Source organism: Microcaecilia unicolor, chromosome 3 (assembly GCF_901765095.1).
Source record: "Microcaecilia unicolor chromosome 3, aMicUni1.1, whole genome shotgun sequence".
NCBI classification, from domain to species: Eukaryota; Metazoa; Chordata; class Amphibia; order Gymnophiona; family Siphonopidae; genus Microcaecilia; species Microcaecilia unicolor.
Window position 1 is genome coordinate 8,073,024 of NC_044033.1, and position 22,277 is coordinate 8,095,300.

A 22,277-nucleotide genomic window follows, 5' to 3' on the forward strand; every position below is an offset into this window, starting at 1 on the left:
GCAGTGGGAATTGAACTCAGTTCCCCAGGATCAAAGTCCACTGCACTAACCACTAGGCTACTCCTCCACTCATTCCACCAATAAGAGCCAACCTCATCAGTGATGTCACAATGGCTTGATTGCCCGATACTTGGTTCGCTTCTGATATTGTGATGTCATAAGGGAAAGGGGAAGGGAAATGGGACTTGATATACTGCCTTTCTGAGGTTTTTGCAACTACATTCCAAGCAGTTTACATATATTCAGGTATTATTTTGTACCAGGGGCAATGGAGGGTTAAGTGACTTGCCCAGAGTCACAAGGAGCTGCAGTGGGAATTGAACTCAGTTCCCCAGGATCAAAGTCCACTGCACTAACCACTAGGCTACTCCTCCACTCATTCCACCAATAAGAGCCAACCTCATCAGTGATGTCACAATGGCTTGATTGCCCGATACTTGGTTCGCTTCTGATATTGTGATGTCATAAGGGAAAGGGGGAAGGGAAATGGGACTTGATATACTGCCTTTCTGAGGTTTTTGCAACTACATTCCAAGCAGTTTACATATATTCAGGTATTATTTTGTACCAGGGGCAATGGAGGGTTAAGTGACTTGCCCAGAGTCACAAGGAGCTGCAGTGGGAATTGAACTCAGTTCCCCAGGATCAAAGTCCACTGCACTAACCACTAGGCTACTCCTCCACTCATTCCACCAATAAGAGCCAACCTCATCAGTGATGTCACAATGGCTTGATTGCCCGATACTTGGTTCGCTTCTGATATTGTGATGTCATAAGGGAAAGGGGGAAGGGAAATGGGACTTGATATACTGCCTTTCTGAGGTTTTTGCAACTACATTCCAAGCAGTTTACATATATTCAGGTATTATTTTGTACCAGGGGCAATGGAGGGTTAAGTGACTTGCCCAGAGTCACAAGGAGCTGCAGTGGGAATTGAACTCAGTTCCCCAGGATCAAAGTCCACTGCACTAACCACTAGGCTACTCCTCCACTCATTCCACCAATAAGAGCCAACCTCATCAGTGATGTCACAATGGCTTGATTGCCCGATACTTGGTTCGCTTCTGATATTGTGATGTCATAAGGGAAAGGGGGAAGGGAAATGGGACTTGATATACTGCCTTTCTGAGGTTTTTGCAACTACATTCCAAGCAGTTTACATATATTCAGGTATTATTTTGTACCAGGGGCAATGGAGGGTTAAGTGACTTGCCCAGAGTCACAAGGAGCTGCAGTGGGAATTGAACTCAGTTCCCCAGGATCAAAGTCCACTGCACTAACCACTAGGCTACTCCTCCACTCATTCCACCAATAAGAGCCAACCTCATCAGTGATGTCACAATGGCTTGATTGCCCGATACTTGGTTCGCTTCTGATATTGTGATGTCATAAGGGAAAGGGGGAAGGGAAATGGGACTTGATATACTGCCTTTCTGAGGTTTTTGCAACTACATTCCAAGCAGTTTACATATATTCAGGTATTATTTTGTACCAGGGGCAATGGAGGGTTAAGTGACTTGCCCAGAGTCACAAGGAGCTGCAGTGGGAATTGAACTCAGTTCCCCAGGATCAAAGTCCACTGCACTAACCACTAGGCTACTCCTCCACTCATTCCACCAATAAGAGCCAACCTCATCAGTGATGTCACAATGGCTTGATTGCCCGATACTTGGTTCGCTTCTGATATTGTGATGTCATAAGGGAAAGGGGGAAGGGAAATGGGACTTGATATACTGCCTTTCTGAGGTTTTTGCAACTACATTCCAAGCAGTTTACATATATTCAGGTATTATTTTGTACCGGGGCAATGGAGGGTTAAGTGACTTGCCCAGAGTCACAAGGAGCTGCAGTGGGAATTGAACTCAGTTCCCCAGGATCAAAGTCCACTGCACTAACCACTAGGCTACTCCTCCACTCATTCCACCAATAAGAGCCAACCTCATCAGTGATGTCACAATGGCTTGATTGCCCGATACTTGGTTCGCTTCTGATATTGTGATGTCATAAGGGAAAGGGGGAAGGGAAATGGGACTTGATATACTGCCTTTCTGAGGTTTTTGCAACTACATTCCAAGCAGTTTACATATATTCAGGTATTATTTTGTACCAGGGGCAATGGAGGGTTAAGTGACTTGCCCAGAGTCACAAGGAGCTGCAGTGGGAATTGAACTCAGTTCCCCAGGATCAAAGTCCACTGCACTAACCACTAGGCTACTCCTCCACTCATTCCACCAATAAGAGCCAACCTCATCAGTGATGTCACAATGGCTTGATTGCCCGATACTTGGTTCGCTTCTGATATTGTGATGTCATAAGGGAAAGGGGGAAGGGAAATGGGACTTGATATACTGCCTTTCTGAGGTTTTTGCAACTACATTCCAAGCAGTTACATATATTCAGGTATTATTTTGTACCAGGGGCAATGGAGGGTTAAGTGACTTGCCCAGAGTCACAAGGAGCTGCAGTGGGAATTGAACTCAGTTCCCCAGGATCAAAGTCCACTGCACTAACCACTAGGCTACTCCTCCACTCATTCCACCAATAAGAGCCAACCTCATCAGTGATGTCACAATGGCTTGATTGCCCGATACTTGGTTCGCTTCTGATATTGTGATGTCATAAGGGAAAGGGGGAAGGGAAATGGGACTTGATATACTGCCTTTCTGAGGTTTTTGCAACTACATTCCAAGCAGTTTACATATATTCAGGTATTATTTTGTACCAGGGGCAATGGAGGGTTAAGTGACTTGCCCAGAGTCACAAGGAGCTGCAGTGGGAATTGAACTCAGTTCCCCAGGATCAAAGTCCACTGCACTAACCACTAGGCTACTCCTCCACTCATTCCACCAATAAGAGCCAACCTCATCAGTGATGTCACAATGGCTTGATTGCCCGATACTTGGTTCGCTTCTGATATTGTGATGTCATAAGGGAAAGGGGGAAGGGAAATGGGACTTGATATACTGCCTTTCTGAGGTTTTTGCAACTACATTCCAAGCAGTTTACATATATTCAGGTATTATTTTGTACCAGGGGCAATGGAGGGTTAAGTGACTTGCCCAGAGTCACAAGGAGCTGCAGTGGGAATTGAACTCAGTTCCCCAGGATCAAAGTCCACTGCACTAACCACTAGGCTACTCCTCCACTCATTCCACCAATAAGAGCCAACCTCATCAGTGATGTCACAATGGCTTGATTGCCCGATACGTGGTTCGCTTCTGATATTGTGATGTCATAAGGGAAAGGGGGAAGGGAAATGGGACTTGATATACTGCCTTTCTGAGGTTTTTGCAACTACATTCCAAGCAGTTTACATATATTCAGGTATTATTTTGTACCAGGGGCAATGGAGGGTTAAGTGACTTGCCCAGAGTCACAAGGAGCTGCAGTGGGAATTGAACTCAGTTCCCCAGGATCAAAGTCCACTGCACTAACCACTAGGCTACTCCTCCACTCATTCCACCAATAAGAGCCAACCTCATCAGTGATGTCACAATGGCTTGATTGCCCGATACTTGGTTCGCTTCTGATATTGTGATGTCATAAGGGAAAGGGGGAAGGGAAATGGGACTTGATATACTGCCTTTCTGAGGTTTTTGCAACTACATTCCAAGCAGTTTACATATATTCAGGTATTATTTTGTACCAGGGGCAATGGAGGGTTAAGTGACTTGCCCAGAGTCACAAGGAGCTGCAGTGGGAATTGAACTCAGTTCCCCAGGATCAAAGTCCACTGCACTAACCACTAGGCTACTCCTCCACTCATTCCACCAATAAGAGCCAACCTCATCAGTGATGTCACAATGGCTTGATTGCCCGATACTTGGTTCGCTTCTGATATTGTGATGTCATAAGGGAAAGGGGGAAGGGAAATGGGACTTGATATACTGCCTTTCTGAGGATTTTGCAACTACATTCAAAGCGATTTACATATATTCAGTTACTTATTTTGTACCAGGGGCAATGGAGGGTTAAGTGACTTGCCCAGAGTCACAAGGAGCTGCAGTGGGAATCGAACTCAGTTCCCCAGGATCAAAGTCCACTGCCCTAACCACTAGGCTACTCCTCCAAGAGCAGCGGTGATGTTCATTAATCTTGCTCTTTTCAGTGGCATACCAAGGGGGGGGGGGCGGTGGGGGCGGTTCGCCCCGGTTGCAAGCCGCTGGGGGGGTGCCACACGCGCCTGTCCTTCATTCCTTCCATGCTCCCTCTGCCCCGGAACAGGTTACTTCCTGTTCCGGGGCAGAGGGAGCATGGCAGAAACGAAGGACAAGCACACGCGGCACCCCCTCCAGCGGCGTGCACCCGGGGGAGGGGTCTTTCATGGGGGGGGGGTCACGCTGCATCCAGGGGGCGGGCGCATCGGCGATCCACCCCGGGTGTCAGCCCCCCTAGGAACGCCACTGGCTCTTTTGATTGCTATTTGTCCTAGGCAGCTCTTTCACTCATACATTCCCACTTATTAAATCTATGAAATAGTTGTATATTCTACAGCATTATTTTAAGCAAGCAGTATGTTACATTTGTTGTGAATGAAGCTCTACATTTGTGTGGTACAGAACACGCATACTCGATCCTGATTTGTCTGTGCCATTGTCATGATGCAGATCGTAGAAGTCTGCCTGGATGCCTAAAATCGTGGGATTGAAAGCAAGCAGTGAGTGCAGCAGCTCAAAGCAACAGTGAAAAGACTTTCCACTTGCTCATACAGCAATGGTCAGGGGAAGGGAGGGAGGGAGGAAAATACAGAGAGTGGCAGTTGTTTACATCCTTCACCGCGTTACTAAATGGGCTGTTTTGGTCTTTATGTGCAGTTTTCCTCTGTTGCAGGGTGATGGAGGTGAGACATTGAGAAATTCGTAACTGTGACAAGTTACCTGCAGAGGGCTTTTCAAGGTTCAGTGGGTGGGTTGGGCACAGGGGATTCTGTGCACTCTAGGACCTCCTGACGTTTCCACGGGCCCTTTCTTTCCGTGGCTGTGCTTCATGGCCCTTTGTGTTTCTGTCTCTCTTCTGCAGGTGACTGTTGGTTGTTGGCTGCCATCGGCTCCCTCACCCTTAATGAGGATCTCCTGCACAGGGTGGTGCCACATGGACAGAGTTTCCAGGAGGACTATGCCGGTATCTTCCATTTCCAGGTAGAGTTGCTTCTTCTCCAGGCCTGGCTCTGTCAGTCTGGGATATTCCCAGGGGCAGAGGAGCACCCCTTTGACTGAAGGGAGCAAACAAACCAATGCCCAGCTCCTCCTCCAAGCTTTCCCTCTTGCCAATGTTGTTCCACGGCCCCAGTGACCCAGCCCATTCTCCTTTTACAGTATATTCCAGTCTGCAGTTTGATTGTCCACTTTCCAAGGAGGCAAAATCTATCTCCTTCTACTGCAAGCGTCAAGTATCCCTGACGCTTGCAGTAGAAAATGACCGCATGTGTACTGTTGTGGTTTTGGGGATTTTCAGCTTATTTATTTATTAGGATTTATTTACCGCCTTTTTGAAGGAATTCACTTAAGGTGGCGTACAGCAAGAATAAATCAAGCATAAGTAATAGACATTTACAGCATTAAAAATATTCAGACAACAATACAAAGCATGGCATAGTAAGCTGCATCAGCTTTGCTTCCTATAATACAGAATGTTATCTTAGAAAATCACTATGGGGCTCATTTTTGAAAGGGGAAAGGGAAATGGGACTTGATATACCGCCTTTCTGAGGTTTTTGCAACTACATTCAAAGCAGTTTACATATATTCAGGTACTTATTTTGTACCTGGGGCAATGGAGGGTTAAGTGACTTGCCCAGAGTCACAAGGAGCTGCAGTGGGAATCGAACTCAGTTCCCCAGGATCAAAGTCAACTGCACTAACCACTAGGCTACTCCTCCACTCATTCCACCAATAAGAGCCAACCTCATCAGTGATGTCACAATGGCTTGATTGCCCCAATACTTGCTCACTTCTGATATTGTGATGTCATAAGGGAAAGGGGGAAAGGAAAATGGGACTTGATATACCGTCTTTCTGTGGTTTTTGCAACTACATTTAAAGCGGTTTACATAGTATATACAGGTACTTATTTGGATCTGGGGCAATGGAGGGTTAAGTGACTTGCCCAGGCTCACAAGGTGCTACTACTACTACTACTATTTAGCATTTCTCTAGCGCTACAAGGCGTATGCAGCGCTGCACAAACATAGAAGAAAGACAGTCCCTGCTCAAAGAGCTTACAATCTAATAGACAAAAAATAAAGTAATCAAATCAATTAATGTGTACAGGAAGGAGGAGAGGAGGGTAGGTGGAGACTCAGTCCACCAATAAGAGCCAACCTCATCAGTGATGTCACAATGGCTTGATTGCCTGATACTTGGCTCACTTCTGATATTGTGATGTCATAAGGGAAAGGGGGAAAGGGAAATGGGACTTGATATACCGTCTTTCTGTGGTATTTTGCAACTACATTCAAAGCGGTTTATTATTATTACATTTGTACCCCACATTTTCCCACCTATTTACAGGCTCAATGTGGCTTACAGAGTGTTGTTATGACAGAGTCATGACAAGATATTGGATACAATCAAAAGTAAGCAGAAGATGGATGAGGAGTTAGAGAAGATGGTGTTAGAATAGGATAGTTTAGGAGGTGATTTGTGTCTTTAAGGGGTCTTTTTGTAGGCTCTATTAAAGAGATGTGTCTTCAGAGATTTGCGAAAGTTGCTTAGATTGTCCATAGTTTTTAGGGCTGGGGGTAACCCATTCCATATCTGTGTACTTCTGTAGCTGCAGTGGGAATTGAACCCAGTTCCCCAGAATCAGAGTCCGCTGCACTAACCACTAGCCTGCTCCTCCACTAGCAACATTCCATGTAGAAGCCTGCCCTTGTAGATCAGCAACACGGCCGCGCAGGCTTCTGTTTCTGTGAATCTGACATCCTGTACGTACAGGACGTCAGACTCACAGAAACAGAAGCCTACACGGCTGCGTTGCTAATCTGCAAGGGTTCTACATGGAATGTTGCTGCTAGTGGAATAGCAACATTAATATTCCATGTAGAATCTCAAATAGTAGCAACATTCCACGTAGAATCTCAAATAAGGAAAGGGAACTGGGACTTGATATACTGCCTTTCTGAGGTTTTTGCAACTACATTCAAAGTGGTTTACATATATTCAGGTACTTATTTTGCACCAGGGGCAATGGAGGGTTAAGTGACTTACCCAGAGTCACAAGGAGCTGCAGTGGGAATTGAAGTCAGTTCCTCAGGATCAAAGTCCACTGCACTAACCGCTAGGCAACTCCTCCACTCAGAAAAACATCCAAAAAGTGTTATAAAGAGGTATTTCTTCTCTAAACGTCCAAATCACTATTTTCAAAACCTATTTTGCAGAGGTTTATCTATGCAGTTTGGGGGAATGTTGGGGGCAGGATTAGGGCGTCCTGAAACTTGGACGTTTTGCAGCCCATAATGGAACAAAATGAAAACATCCAGGACTACAATTTCAATATTTTGGTCTAGCACAAAAAGGTTCTCTAAATAACCAGACGACCACTGGAGGGATTTGGCCATGGTCCCCTTTACTCCCTCAGTGGTTACGGCCTCCTCCCACCCCACAAAAATGTGAAAGAAACAGTACCTGCGAGCCACTATAATGGCTTCAGAATTTATGGACAGTCCTATTGGAGCAGAAAGCAGGTCCCTGGAGTAGCCTAGTGGCACTGTAGACAAGGAAACCCAGGCCGATATCCCACTGTAACTGTTACACTTGTGGTGGAAAGTGTGAGCCCTCCCATACTCACCAAAAACCTACTGTGCCCACATATAGGTGACCCTGTCAGCTATAAGGGCTATTGTAGTGGTGTAGTTGGGTACAGTAGGTTTTGGAGGGCTCACCATACAATATAAGGAGGTAACAGTGAAGTGTACTACAGTGTCCCCTAGGGTGCCCCACTGCTTTCTTGGGATGTCTGGGTGGCCAGTCTATGAAGAATGTCCCCCCCCCCCCCCCCCCCCCCACACACACACACCTCATACATCCCAATGGCTTGTTTTTGTGCGTTTTTCACTTGGACTATTTTTTTCCCCCCGAAAATGGTCCTCAAAGATAAACGCATTGAGAACAAAAACAAGCATGTAGCCATTTTAGAACAAAAAAACAAAAAGAAAAGATAAGGCATTTTGCTGTTTTGAAAATGGCCATGTTTCCTATTTGAATTTGGGACGTTTACAGCAAAACGTCAAAGTTGGACATAGACGTAATATCGAAAATGTCCCGCCAAGTCTGTCTGTCTAGCCTCATTATAATTTTTAAAGTGTTCATCCAGTTTAGACTTCCGAAGTAGAAGGTAGAATACCCACTAACCGGCACCTCACACCTTTTATGTGTCGTTAATATCCAGTGTGCCCGGAACTTGCTTCACAAAGGTGTTGCTTCTGTGCTGGGTCTGTAGGGAGCCAGACTCATCCAGCTCATGTGATACCTCAGGTCACATTGTGATGTCATCAAGCATTTTTAAAGCTGCACTGTCATTGGTTAGTGCCTACGATCACCAGGAAAACTCCATTTCTTACCTTGTTTCTGATGGTCATGTTACACAACATCTGCATAATGATCCTGGTCATATCCAAGTACAAAGTTCTGCATCAAAGGAGAAAATGAGGCATTGAAGAATACTCATGCAGTTCCTTGATATTTCCTCAGGGCTTTGACATACAGTTTATTTATTTATTCATACTTGTATCCCACAATTATCCAAAACCGAGTTTTGGTTCAATGTAGGGTTACCATATGTCTTGTTTTACCCAGACATGTCCTCTTTTTGAGCGTAAGTAGTTTTCAAGGCTTTTGGTAATGCGTTCCACAGTTGTGTGCTTATGTAGGAAAAGCTGGATGCATAAGTTGATTTGTATTTGAGTCCTTTGCAGCTTGGGTAGTGGAGATTTAGGTACGTTCGTGTTGATTTGGATGTGTTTTCTAGTTGGTAGGTCGATCAGGTCTGTCATATATCTCGGGGCTTCACCAGAGTGCAGATTTTGAAAGCAATGCGTTCTTTGATTGGGAGCCAGTGTAGTTTATCGCGAAGGGGTTTTGCACTTTCAAATCGCATTTTTCTGAAGATAAGCCTAGCTGCCATGTTTTGAGCGGTCAGAAGTTTCTTTAAGGTTTGTTCTTTGCATCCCGCATAAATTCCATTGCAGTAGTCTATATGGCTTAGTACCATTGTTTGTACCAGGTTGTGAAATGTTTCACCCGTTCGAGTTTCCACATTGAGTGGGAAGAAATCCGTCCGAAGGCGGAGAACTCAGAACGCCCCACAGAAAAACAACAGTCTTCATGCTTCAATAAACTTCTTTTATCAACATACATCTTCCAGTCTTTGGTATCCTTGGTCACTCTCCCACTTTTTCTGTTGTACTATCCACATTGAGTGGAACATTTTCTTTGTTGTGAATGTCACTTGGCTCTCTAGTGTTAGGTTGCGGTCCATTGTAACGCCGAGGATTTTCAGGCTGTCTGAGATAGGGAGGGTGTAATCTGGAGTGTTGATAATTGTGGGGTTGTCTGTGCTGTGTTATTTTATTTTTGTTACATTTGTACCCCGCGCTTTCCCACTCATGGCAGGCTCAATGCGGTGGGCAATGGAGGGTTAAGTGACTTGCCCAGAGTCACAAGGAGCTGCCTGTGCCGGGAATCGAACTCAGTTCCTCAGGACCAAAGTCCACCACCCTAACCACTAGACCACTCCTCCATGGGATGAGAGGATGAGACAGTGTGTTTTTTCTTTATTTTTAGTTGAAATGCATTTGCCCAAGAGTCCATGATGTTATAAGGGACACAGTCCATAAAAGTCTGTCCAGCACTGGCTTCACTTCCCCACTGCTGGAGCTGCCGTTTAAGCAGCAGTCCTGCTCATCATGAATGACCTTATAGCTGTTGATCTGCTAAGTTCTGTTTTGATACTATCCTATTTCTATTTAGGGATTTTTTTTGTGTCTGTCCCTTACATTTTTGAATTCTGTCCCTGTTTTCCGGCAGGACATTCAGGCATCCATCACCCTCTGGATTCACTGTAGCTAAGCAAAGAGACCTAGATTTATTCTAAAGATTCCCTCTGTGAGGGTCAGAAAGTCCCAAGGCAATCTGGAGAAAGATTAAGCCCTGAATACGGTGAAGGTGCTGTTTGGCTTTTGTCCACCATGTGCTTTCCTCCTCCCTCTTTAAGGCTTAGTCAATGATTCTGTATTGCAGGGTTATAAAACCAGGAGGAACAAAGCACAGCATTTCATCAATATCCCCTTACTGACTCTAAAGTAATCACATTGCCATGATTTGATCAAATCATTAAAAGGCAATTATTTCTAAAAGGTTCTCCAAACAATCCCGTCTGTGCCTCTCTTTTTTTTTTTACGGGCAGCAGCTACTTAAAGGGCCCTTGTTCTGAAGTTTCCGATATCCTGGCCTTTTTTATATGTTGGTTCTTGCCTCATCTTTTTCTCTTTGGGGGTCTATATGTGTGTCTCTCCCTTTCTCTTCTAAGCGTGTATCTATCTTTTTATTGTTCATCTGTCTTAGGACACAATAACTGTCAGGCTGGGTGTGAGCCCTTGAGCCTAGGCCGAGGCCTAATACAGCTTTTAGGCCAGGGCCTAGGATGGACCGAACAGGTACTATACACCACCCCAGCTACCAAGCCCTACACACACACACGCGACTGACTTGCACTATCAGAAAGGGGAAGATAGGGCATTTAGGCGGGCCTCACGGCCTAACGGGAACCCACTTGCTCAGAATACAGTCATTCGGGCCTCACGGCCTAACCGGAACCGACTCAAACCCAGGGAAGGGAGAAGGAAAAAAACGAGGGGTCCCCACGGGGTCTAGAGGACCAACACACTAAGTGTTCACTAAGGACACAAGGGAAAAATGAACTAAGAGAGGTAACTACAGGAAACACATCATGCTGTGCCTCACAGCACACAAAGAATTATGGATACAGAGAGCAGAGACCCCCAACAGACAGGAGAGGGAAAAGCCAGCAAAAAATAGAGAGCTGGGCCAGGGACGCATCCCGCTCAGAAAGGGCAGCACACAGTAATAGCGAGGGTAGTGACAGCAAAAAAAAGAATTAAAACAGTCACAAGGGAAAGACTGCTCCAAACACTCAGCTGCCAGAGGCAGGCAAAATACCAAGCTCTGAACACACAGCTGCCAGAGGCAGGAACACTGCGGACAAGGGTAACGTAAACACAGGGAAGAACAACCAAACAACTTCCACGGAAAGAAACAAAAGGTCCCGTGTCTGCCACAAAGACAAGAAGCACGACAAAATACAAACACAGCCCAAAGGGTAACGCCAAGGGAAACAAAGCAAACAACCTGGAACAGAATGATAAACGAGCTTACCACAAAGCACCAGAATCAAACAGAAGAAATCACAGGTGAGGGAAGAGGGGTAATCGGACACACCCTGGAAGCAGCAAGCACACTGAGACAGAGCTACAGAGGGCTACAGCAAGGAAGGAGAAAACAAACTCCACAATACAGAGATCAAAAGCTCAAACAGCGCAAGGAAAGGGTTCAGCAATAAACGAAGGGCAACGCCAAAGCAAGGGTCGTTGGGAAGGGTAAGCTTACGTAGATCAGACTGACGTCAGCTCAGCCCAGATGGGCCAATCAGGAACGTTGCCAGGCATTCCCCTGTCTGACTAGCAGAGTTAAACAGAATCATAACAATAACTCATCTGTCCACACACAAACACCCTTCTGTTCACACACCCCTGTAGCCACCCACCCACCCCCTCTCTCCATACACATCCACCTATCCATACACACACCCCTCTATCCACCCACCCCCACGCACATATACATCTCTGTCCACCCACCCACACACACTCTGTCCACACACACACTCCTCTGTTCACCCACCCATTCACACCTACACACACTTCTGTCCACACAACCCCCCTCTATTTATCCACCCACACCCCCCCCCCTCTATACTCCTATGCACAGACACAGCTCTATCCACTCACCCACCTCTACAAATACATCTCTCTAGCCACCAACCCACACCCCCCCCTGTCCACTCACCCCCCCCCCCCCCCAGTCCATTCCCACACTCCCCCACACACACCCCCTCTCGGGCACACACCCCTTTATCCATCCACCCACATCCACACATATCTCTGTGCACACACACCCCTGTATCCCGCCCCCGCCCCCCCCACACACACACACCCTTGTATCCACCCACCCATACACACACGGATATTCAAAGCAATTTAACCAGCCAGACAATGCCATTAACTGGTTAAATAGAATATTGCCATCTAACTGCTAATACTCCTCGGGAGATAACGGTTATCTCTGCTGAATATGGCCAGTTAGCGCCTAGCGTATAACCGGATATATCTTGCAACTTGTCCAGTTAGATGCCAATATTCAGCGCCTAACCGGATAAGTTTAGCACTGAAATAGGACTGTATAAATAGCTGTCCTAACTTCTGCTGCTAAAAAGTTAACCGGTTAATGCTGAAAATTGGCATAACTGGTTAACTTTTTAGCAGTTAAATAAAAAAACCCAGGTATTTAGTACCAGTTGCCGGAAACGGCCCGGCATTGAATATGATGCGCTATAGCACTTGTAGTCTGCCAACTCCCAAAATATGGTTCAAAGCTAATTTAATGCCAGCAGCGGACAGCAAAAACGCTGCTCTCTGCCAGCTAAATATCAGGCCCAATGGGGAGAGGGACCTTGGGGTGATGGTGTCCAAGGACCTTAAAACAAAAGACCAGTGTGACAAAGCAGGTCCGTAGCTAGAAGGATGTTAGGTTGCATCGAGAGAGGAGTAACCAGCAGAAGAAAGGAGGTGTTGACGCCTCTGTACAAGTCGTTGATGAGGCCCCACCTGGAGTATTGTGTTCAGTTTTGGAGGCCATATTTTGCTAAGGATATAAAAAGACTAGAAGCGGTCCAGAGGAAGGTGACAAAAATGATATGAGGCCTGCGTCATAAGACACATGGGAAGAGCCTGGAAGACCTGAATATGTGTAGTCTAGAGCAAAGAAGGGACAGGAGAGATATGATACAGATGTTTAAGTACTTGAAAGGTATTAATATAGAAACAAATCTCTTCCAGAGAAGAGGAAATGGTAAAACTAGAGGACATGAGCTGAGGTTGCGGGGTGGTAGACTTAGGAGTAATGTCAGGAAATTCTTTTTCACGGAGAGGGTGGTCGATGCTCGGAATGCCCTCCTGAGGGAGGTGGTGGAAAAAAGCTGTGGTGGAATTCAAAAAGGTGTGGGATGAACACAGAGGAACCCAATTTAGAAAATAGATGGTAGAAAACAAAAATAAATTAAAAACCTTAAATGGGTGCAGGAGGCGGATGTGTGAGTGACAATTGGACAACTACTCCGGCTGTGGCAGACTTTGTAGGGCTGTGTCTGTATATTATTATATGGCAATCCAATTTAGGATAGGCTGGAGAGGGGTTCAATGGCAACTTCAGTATCTGGAACCGAGGACAGTGCTGGGCAGATTTTTGTGGTCTGGATTTGGATAGGATGGAGTGAGCTTTGAAGGTAACTCCAGTAGGTGGGACATAAGGATAGAGCTGGGCGGACTTCTACGGTCTATGTCCCAGAAACAGCAAAGAAAGACTTGTGATAAAGTATATACTATCATATTCATTGTTGATTTAATCATGATTTGATAATGAGTATGACTGCTGGGGCGGAGTGGATGGACCGTTCAGGTCTTTATCTGCCGTCAGTTACTATGTTACTATAAATAATATGAAACCACTTAAATCTCCACACTACAGAATCTTTGGTAAATATAATCACGCTCTTCACAAATCCAAAGATAAGAACTTATCTTTGGAACTATAAATAATATTACAATAATCCAAATGACCCAGTGTAAGTGTCTGTATTATCAGGCTGAAGACATCTATTTTGAAATATGATCTTATATGTCTCAGCTTCCGTAATAAACTAAACACCTTGATGGATAACATGTGGACATGAGGCTCAAGAGAGAGTACAGAAGTATAAGTAATGCCACACTGGGAAAAGACCAAGGGTCCATCGAGCCCAGCATCCTGTCCACGACAGCGGCCAATCCAGGCCAAGGGCACCTGGCGAGCTTCCCAAACGTACAAACATTCTATACAATCAAGCCATTGTGACATCACTAATGAGGTTGGCTCTTATTGGTGGAATGAGCCACTATGACATCACAATAGGTTAAATCACTGCTCTATGTAATAAAAGTGAGCCAGTAGAGGACATAAGTACATAAGTAATGCCACACTGGGAAAAGACCAAGGGTCCATCGAGCCCAGCATCCTGTCCACGACAGCGGCCAATCCAGGCCAAGGGCACCTGGTGAGCTTCCCAAACGTACAAACATTCTATACATGTTATTCCTGGAATTGTGGATTTTTCCCAAGTCCAATTAGTAGTGGTTTATGGACTTGTCCTTTAGGAAACCGTCTAACCCCTTTTTAAACTCTACCAAGCTAACCGCCTTCACCACGTTCTCCGGCAATGAATTCCAGAGTTTAATTATGCGTTGGGTGAAGAAAACTTTTCTCCGATTTGTTTTAAATTTACTACACTGTAGTTTCATCGCATGCCCCCTAGTCCTAGTATTTTTGGAAAGCGTGAACAGACGCTTCACATCCACCTGTTCCACTCCACTCATTATTTTATATACCTCTATCATGTCTCCCCTCAGCCATCTCTTCTCCAAGCTGAAAAGCCCTAGCCTCCTTAGTCTTTCTTCATAGGGAAATCGTCCCATCCCCGCTATCATTTTAGTCGCCCTTCTCTGCACCTTTTCCAATTCTACTATATCTTTCTTGAGATGCGGCGACCAGAATTGAACACAATACTCAAGGTGCGGTCGCACCATGGTGCGATACAACGGCATTATAATATCCTCACACCTGTTTTCCATACCTTTCCTAATAATACCCAACATTCTATTCGCTTTCCTAGCCGCAGCAGCACAATGAGCAGAAGGTTTCAGTGTATTATCGACAACGACACCCAGATCCCTTTCTTGGTCCGTAACTCCTAACGTGGAACCTTGCATGACGTAGCTATAATTCGGGTTCTTTTTTCCCACATGCATCACCTTGCACTTGCTCACATTAAACGTCATCTGCCATTTAGCCGCCCAGTCTCCCAGTCTCGTAAGGTCCTCTTGTAATTTTTCACAATCCTGTCGCGATTTAACAACTTTGAATAACTTTGTGTCATCAGCAAATTTAATTATCTCGCTAGTTACTCCCAACTCTAAATCATTTATAAATATATTAAAAAGCAGCGGTCCTAGCACAGACCCCTGAGGAACCCCACTAACTACCCTTCTCCATTGTGAATACTGCCCATTTAACCCCACTCTCTGTTTCCTATCCTTCAACCAGTTTTTAATCCACAATAGGACATTTCCTCTTATCCCATGACCCTCCAATTTCCTCTGTAGCCTTTCATGAGGTACCTTGTCAAACGCCTTTTGGAAATCCAGATACACAATATCAACCGGTTCCCCTTTGTCCACATGTTTGTTTACTCCTTCAAAGAATTGAAGTAAATTGGTCAGGCAAGATTTCCCCACACAAAAGCCGTGCTGACTCGGTCTCAGTAATCCATGTCCTCAGATGTGCTCTGTAATTTTGTTTTTAATAATAGCCTCTACCATTTCCCCGGCACCGACGTCAGACTCACCGGTCTATAATTTCCCGGATCTCCCCTGGAGCCTTTTTTAAAAATGGGCGTTACATTGGCCACCCTCCAATCTTCCGGTACCACGCTCGATTTTAAGGATAAGTTGCATATCACTAGCAGTAGCTCCGCAAGCTCATTTTCAGTTCTATCAGTACTCTAGGGATGAATACCATCCGGTCCAGGAGATTTGCTACTCTTCAGTTGCCGAACTGCCCCATTACGTCCTCCAGGTTTACCGTGAAGTCAGTAAGTTTCTCCGACTCGTCCGCTTGAAATACCATTTCCGACACAGTATCCCACCCAAATTTTCCTCGGTTGAAGACCGAAGCAAAGAATTCATTCAGTCTCTGCGCTACGTCTTTGTCTTCCTTGATCGCCCCTTTTACCCCTCGGTCATCCAGCGGCCCAACCGATTCTTTTGCCGGCTTCCTGCTTTTAATATACCGAAAAAATTTTTTACTATGTTTTTTTGCCTCTAATGCTATCTTTTTTTCGTAATCCCTCTTGGCCTTCTTTATCTGCGCCTTGCATTTGCATTGACACTCCTTATGCTGCTTCTTGTTATTTTCAGATGGTTCCTTCTTCCATTTTCTGAAGGCGTTTCTTTTAGCCCTAATAGCTTCCTTCACCTCACTTTCCAACCAGGCCGGCTGTCTTTTGGACTTCCGTCTTTCTTTTCTAATTCATGGAATATGTATGGCCTGGGCCTCCAGGATGGTAATTTTGAACAGCGTCCACACCTGTTGTACTGTTTTTACTCTCTCAGTTGCCCCCCTAAGTTTTTTTTTTTTTAACCGTTCTTCTCATTTATCATAGTCTTCTTTTTTAAAGTTAAACGCTAACGTATTTGACTTTCTGTGTACAGTTACTTCAAGGTCGATATCAAAACTGATCATATTATGGTCACTGTTATCAAGCGGCCCCAGTACCATAACGTCCCTCACCAGATCATGCGCTCCACTAAGGACCAAGTCTAGAATTTTTCCTTCTCTCGTCGGCTCCTGCACCAGTTGCTCCATAAAGCTGTCCTTGATTTCATCAAGGAATTGTATCTCTGTAGCGTGTCCCGATGTTACATTTACCCAGTCTATATTTGGATAATTGAAGTCACCCATTATTATCACATTGCCCATTTTGTTTGCGTCTCTGATTTCTTTTATCATTTCTGCGTCTACCTGCTCGTCCTGGCGAGGCGGACGGTAGTACACTCCTATCACCGTTTTTTTCCCTTTTATACATGGAATTTCAACCCACAATGATTCAAAGGTGTGACTTGTGTCATGCTGAATTTGTAATCTATCTGAGTCAAGGCTCTCGTTAATATACAATGCATGACGCAGGATGCAGGATGACTTGACTTTTCTGCATGAGTCTGTATCGAAGGGAAAAAGAGTTCCCAATGTTGAATCCATCTCCAGTTTCACAGTGACTCTTGACCAGTGTTGAGAAGTTCATAAGTACATAAGTATTGCCATACTGGGAAAGACCAAAGGTCCATCAAGCCCAGCATCCTGTTTCCAACAGTGGCCAATCCAGATCACAAATACCCAACAAGATCCCAAAAAGTACAAAACATTTTATACTGCTTATCCCAGAAATAGTGGATTTTCCCCAAGTCCATTTAATAATGGTCTATGGACGTTTCCTTTAGAACTCCGCTAAGCTAACCGCCTTTACCACATTCTCTGGCAACGAATTCCAGAGTTTAATTACACATTGAGTGAATAAAAAGTTTCTCCAATTCATTTTAAATTAACTACATTGTAGCTTCATCGCATGCCCCCTAGTCCTAGTATTTTTGGAAAGCGTGAACAGACGTTTCACATCTACCTGTTCCACTCCACTCATTATTTTATAGACCTCTATCATATCTTCCCTCAGCCGCCTTTTCTCCAAGCTGAAGAGCCCTAGCCACTTTAGCCTTTCCTCATAGGGCAGTCGTCCCATCCCTTTATCATTTTCGTTGCCCTTCTCTGCACCTTTTCTCATTCCACTATATCTTTTTTTAGATGCGGCGACCAGAACTGAACACAATATTCGAGGTGCGGTCGCACCATGGAGCGATACAAAGGCATTATAACATCCTCATTTTGTTTTCCATTCCTTTCCTAATAATACCTAACATTCTATTTGCTTTCTTAGCCGCAGCAGCACACTGAGCAGAAGGTTTCAACGTATCATCAACGACGACACCTAGATCCCTTTCTTGGTGTATCAGAACCAAGTTCATCTTGGTCCTAATACACATTCCTGTAAATCAGCTGAAATAAATGTGCTTTCTGACCTTCTCTTGTTCTTCTCGTGCTTTTTCACAGATGTGGCAGTTTGGAGAGTGGGTGGATGTGGTTATTGATGACCGATTACCAGTCAAGGATGGGGAGCTGGTGTTTGTCCACTCGAAGGAGTGCAGTGAATTTTGGAGCGCCCTCCTGGAGAAGGCCTATGCCAAGTGAGTCCAATGTATTCGTCACACAATTCGTTCACGGCTGTAAACTGCCCGTGTGTGTATGACCTGTTCTGTGTGCATTTCTATTTGCGTAAAGTCTGTGCCACCTGGACTTCTGATGTGGCCTGTGGTGGCCAGTCCCCAATGCTTGATTTCCACCTGATCTGTAATGGTCAGTCCCTGTGTGACGTGCTGCTGTGATAGTTTACTTGCCTTTCAATAGTTCCCCAATGTGATCACCCACATAATCTCCTGTGGTCTCTGCCTGAGGAGGGTAACCCCAATGATCACACATGTAATTTGCCATGGTAATTGGCCATGTCATATGCAGTGGTGTAGCCACAGGGGGATGGGCCCCCTCACTTTGGGTTCAGGACCCCAAAATTGCAGCACTGTCTACTACTATGTCTGACAGGGGTCTCCAAGCCCTGCTACAAAACAGGTCCTCCACCAGTGGCCTGGCAGTCGGCACTTTCTGTGGGCTGCCACCACGCTGGCCCCCCTCCCTCTTGCATACTCTGATAGTGTGCATTGTGAGAAAACATTGCATGCGCTCAGGGGGCCTGGCACATCAACGACCCACTGAATGTCCTGCCAACTGCCAGGCTGCTGGTGGAGGACCTGTTTTACAGGCAGGGCTTGGGGATCCCCGCCAGCTCAGGTATTTGGAGGTCAGGTGGGGGAGGGAAGGGAAACTTTGTGCCTCCCCACAATTGAAGATCTGGCTACACAACTGGTCATGTGATGTTATGTTCCTGTGATCACCCATGTCCTTACTGTGATCACCCAAAATAATGTCCAGATGTGCCCAGGTGACAGCAATATAGCTTCTTATATGACTCAGCCCTTTAAAGTTTCCTTTTCTTAGTCCTGGTTTGTCACAGTGAACGTAGGAAACTGCAGTCCTGCTTCCTCTCTAAGCATGGCCAAGCCTTTCTCTGGTGCCCGGGTCACCTCTCATCTCCTCTTACTGCCGTTATAATGTGCTGGTTCTCACCTTTCACCTCCAGGTTGAACGGCTCCTACGAGGCGCTGTCGGGGGGCAGCACGACAGAAGGGTTTGAGGACTTCACAGGTGGAGTGGCTGAGTCGTACGAGCTGAGACGTGCTCCAAAGGACCTGCACAGGATCATTCGCCGAGCCTTGGAGAGGGGCTCTCTGCTGGGCTGCTCAATTGATGTAAGTGGTGCCCCTAGAATAGCTTAGCATACATCACCAAGGGACCCAGTGCAAGGAACACTGGGATTTGTAGTCCTTATAATCTGTATTGTCCAAAGCATGCTTTTAGACAAGAGTGGGAAAACCCAGGCCGGGCTCAGTGCAGGGTTACAGTGTTGCTTAGACTGGACATGGAAGTATTTTATTATGGACTGTAGTGCATGCTACCCTTTCTTGTCACTGTCAGGGGCCAAGCGACCATGCAGGAAGGAGCTGTGGCTAGTACAGCACTGCAGTGTTAGTCAGGGCAGCTTAAATGGCCATTTTTGGAGGGTGCAAAGTGGAGTGCCTCAGGGATCTGTACTGGGACCGGTGCTATTTAGCAGATTTATAAATGATCTGGAAAACAGAATGACGAGTGAGGTGATTAAATTTGCAGATAACACTAAACTTTTCACAGCTGTCAAAACACATGCGGACTGTGAAAAAGGTGTTACTATGAGTGTTTTTCTTCATCTTTTACCTAAATCCAACTTGATTGAATCTTATCTTCCCTATCCCAATACAACATTTTGTAACTATCCTGTACCGGATTTGGCAAACGCCTTCACAATATTATGTAAGCCACATTGAGCCTGCAAATATGTGGGAAAATGTGGGATACAAATGTAACAAATAAAATAAAACAAACCTATTTTATCAGTGCTTTGCATTTAGCTTGACACTGCTTATATTACATAAGTACATAAGTAATGCCACACTGGGAAAAGACCAAGGGTCCATCGAGCCCAGCATCTTGTCCACGACAGCGGCCAATCCTGGCCAAGGGCACCTGGCGAGCTTCCCAAACGTACAAACATTCTATACAATCAAGCCATTGTGACATCACTAATGAGGTTGGCTCTTAATGGTGGAATGAGCCACTATGACATCACAATAGGTTAAATCACTGCTCTATGTAATAAAAGTGAGCCAAGTAGAGGACATAAGTACATAAGTAATGCCACACTGGGAAAGACCAAGGGTCCATCAAGCCCAGCATCCTGTCCACGACAGCGGCCAATCCAGGCCAAGGGCACCTGGCGAGCTTCCCAAACGTACAAACATTCTATACAATCAAGCCATTGTGACATCACTAATGAGGTTGGCTCTTAATGGTGGAATGAGCCACTATGACATCACAATAGGTTAAATCACTGCTCTATGTAATAAAAGTGAGCCAAGTAGAGGACATAAGTACATAAGTAATGCCACACTGGGAAAAGACCAAGGGTCCATCGAGCCCAGCATCCTGTCCACGACAGCGGCCAATCCAGGCCAAGGGCACCTGGTGAGCTTCCCAAACGTACAAACATTCTATACATGTTATTCCTGGAATTGTGGATTTTTCCCAAGTCCATTTAGTAGCGGTTTATGGACTTGTCCTTTAGGAAACCGTCCAACCCCCTTTTAAACTCTGCTAAGCTAACTGCCTTCACCACTTTCTCCGGCAACGAATTCCAGAGTTTAATTACGCGTTGGGTGAAGAAACATTTTCTCCGATTTGTTTTAAATTTACTACACTGTAGTTTAATCGCATGCCCCCTAGTCCTAGTATTTTTGGAAAGCGTGAACAGACGCTTCACATCCACCTGTTCCACTCCACTCATTATTTTATAGACCTCTATCATGTCTCCCCTCAGTCGTCTCTTCTCCAAGCTGAAAAGCCCTAGCCTCCTTAGTCTGTCTTCATAGGGAAGTCGTCCCATTGCCGCTATCATTTTAGTCGCCCTTCGCTGCACCTTTTCCAATTCTACTATATCTTTCTTGAGATGCGGCGACCAGAATTGAACACAATACTCAAGGTGCGGTCGCACCATGGAGCGATACAACGGCATTATAACATCCTCACACCTGTTTTCCATACCTTTCCTAATAATACCCAACATTCTATTTGCTTTCCTAGTCGCAGCAGCACACTGAGCAGAAGGTTTCAGCGTATTATCGACGACACCCAGATCACTTTTTTGGTCCGTAACTCCTAACGTGGAACCTTGCATGACGTAGCTATAATTCGGGTTCTTTTTTCCCACATGCATCACCTTGCACTTGCTCACATTAAACGTCATCTGCCATTTAGCCGCCCAGTCTCCCAGTCTCGTAAGGTCCTCTTGTAATTTTTCACAATCCTGTCACGATTTAGTAGCGGTTTATGGACTTAGCCTCCTTAGTCTTTCTTCATAGGGAAGTCGTCCCATCCCCGCTATCATTTTAGTCGCCCTTCGCTGCGCCTTTTCCAATTCCACTATATCTTTCTTGAGATGCGGCGACCAGAATTGAACACAATACTCAAGGTGCGGTCGCACCATGGAGCGATACAACGGCATTATAACATCCTCACACCTGTTTTCCATACCTTTCCTGATAATACCCAACATTCTATTCGCTTTCCGAGCTGCAGCTCTTTTGGCTCTATTAGCCTCTTTCATTTCACCTTTTAACCATGCTGGCTGTGTCGTTTGTTCTTCTTTCCACCTTTGTTAATATGTGGAATACATCTGGTCTGGGCTTCCACAATGCTATTTAATGCTATTTTTAAACAACGTCCATGCCCTATTTAAAGCTCTAAGCTTTGCGGCCGACCCTTTCAGCTTCTTTTTAATCATTTTCCTCATTTTTGTCATAGTCACCCTTTTGAAAATTAAATGCTGCTAGAGTACATTTCTTTAGTGACTTCACTCTAAATATTAGCTCAAATTGATCATGTTATGATCACTGCTTCCCATCAAATCCAACACCGTTACCTCTCGTACCATGCCCTGCATTCCACTAAGGGCTAGATCCAAAATAGCGCCCTCTCTTGTCAGTTCCTGGACCAGTTGCTCCAAGAAGCAGTCCTTTATTACATTTTACCTCCCTAACACTCCCTGATGTAGCATTTATCCAGTAAATATTGGAGTAATTG

General features: G+C 45.3%; 1 protein-coding gene across 1 annotated transcript in view; it reads left to right on the forward strand.

Annotated features, from left to right (window-relative positions):
• The window catches only part of CAPN11 (calpain 11), a 159,938-nt gene that overhangs the window by 93,277 nt on the left and 44,384 nt on the right, over positions 1-22,277 (forward strand). Inside the window, exons 4-6 of the mRNA XM_030195746.1 lie at positions 5,020-5,138; positions 18,045-18,178; positions 19,186-19,354. Of these exons, the coding sequence (XP_030051606.1) occupies positions 5,020-5,138; positions 18,045-18,178; positions 19,186-19,354 (422 nt within the window). The remainder of the gene's footprint in view (positions 1-5,019; positions 5,139-18,044; positions 18,179-19,185; positions 19,355-22,277) is intronic.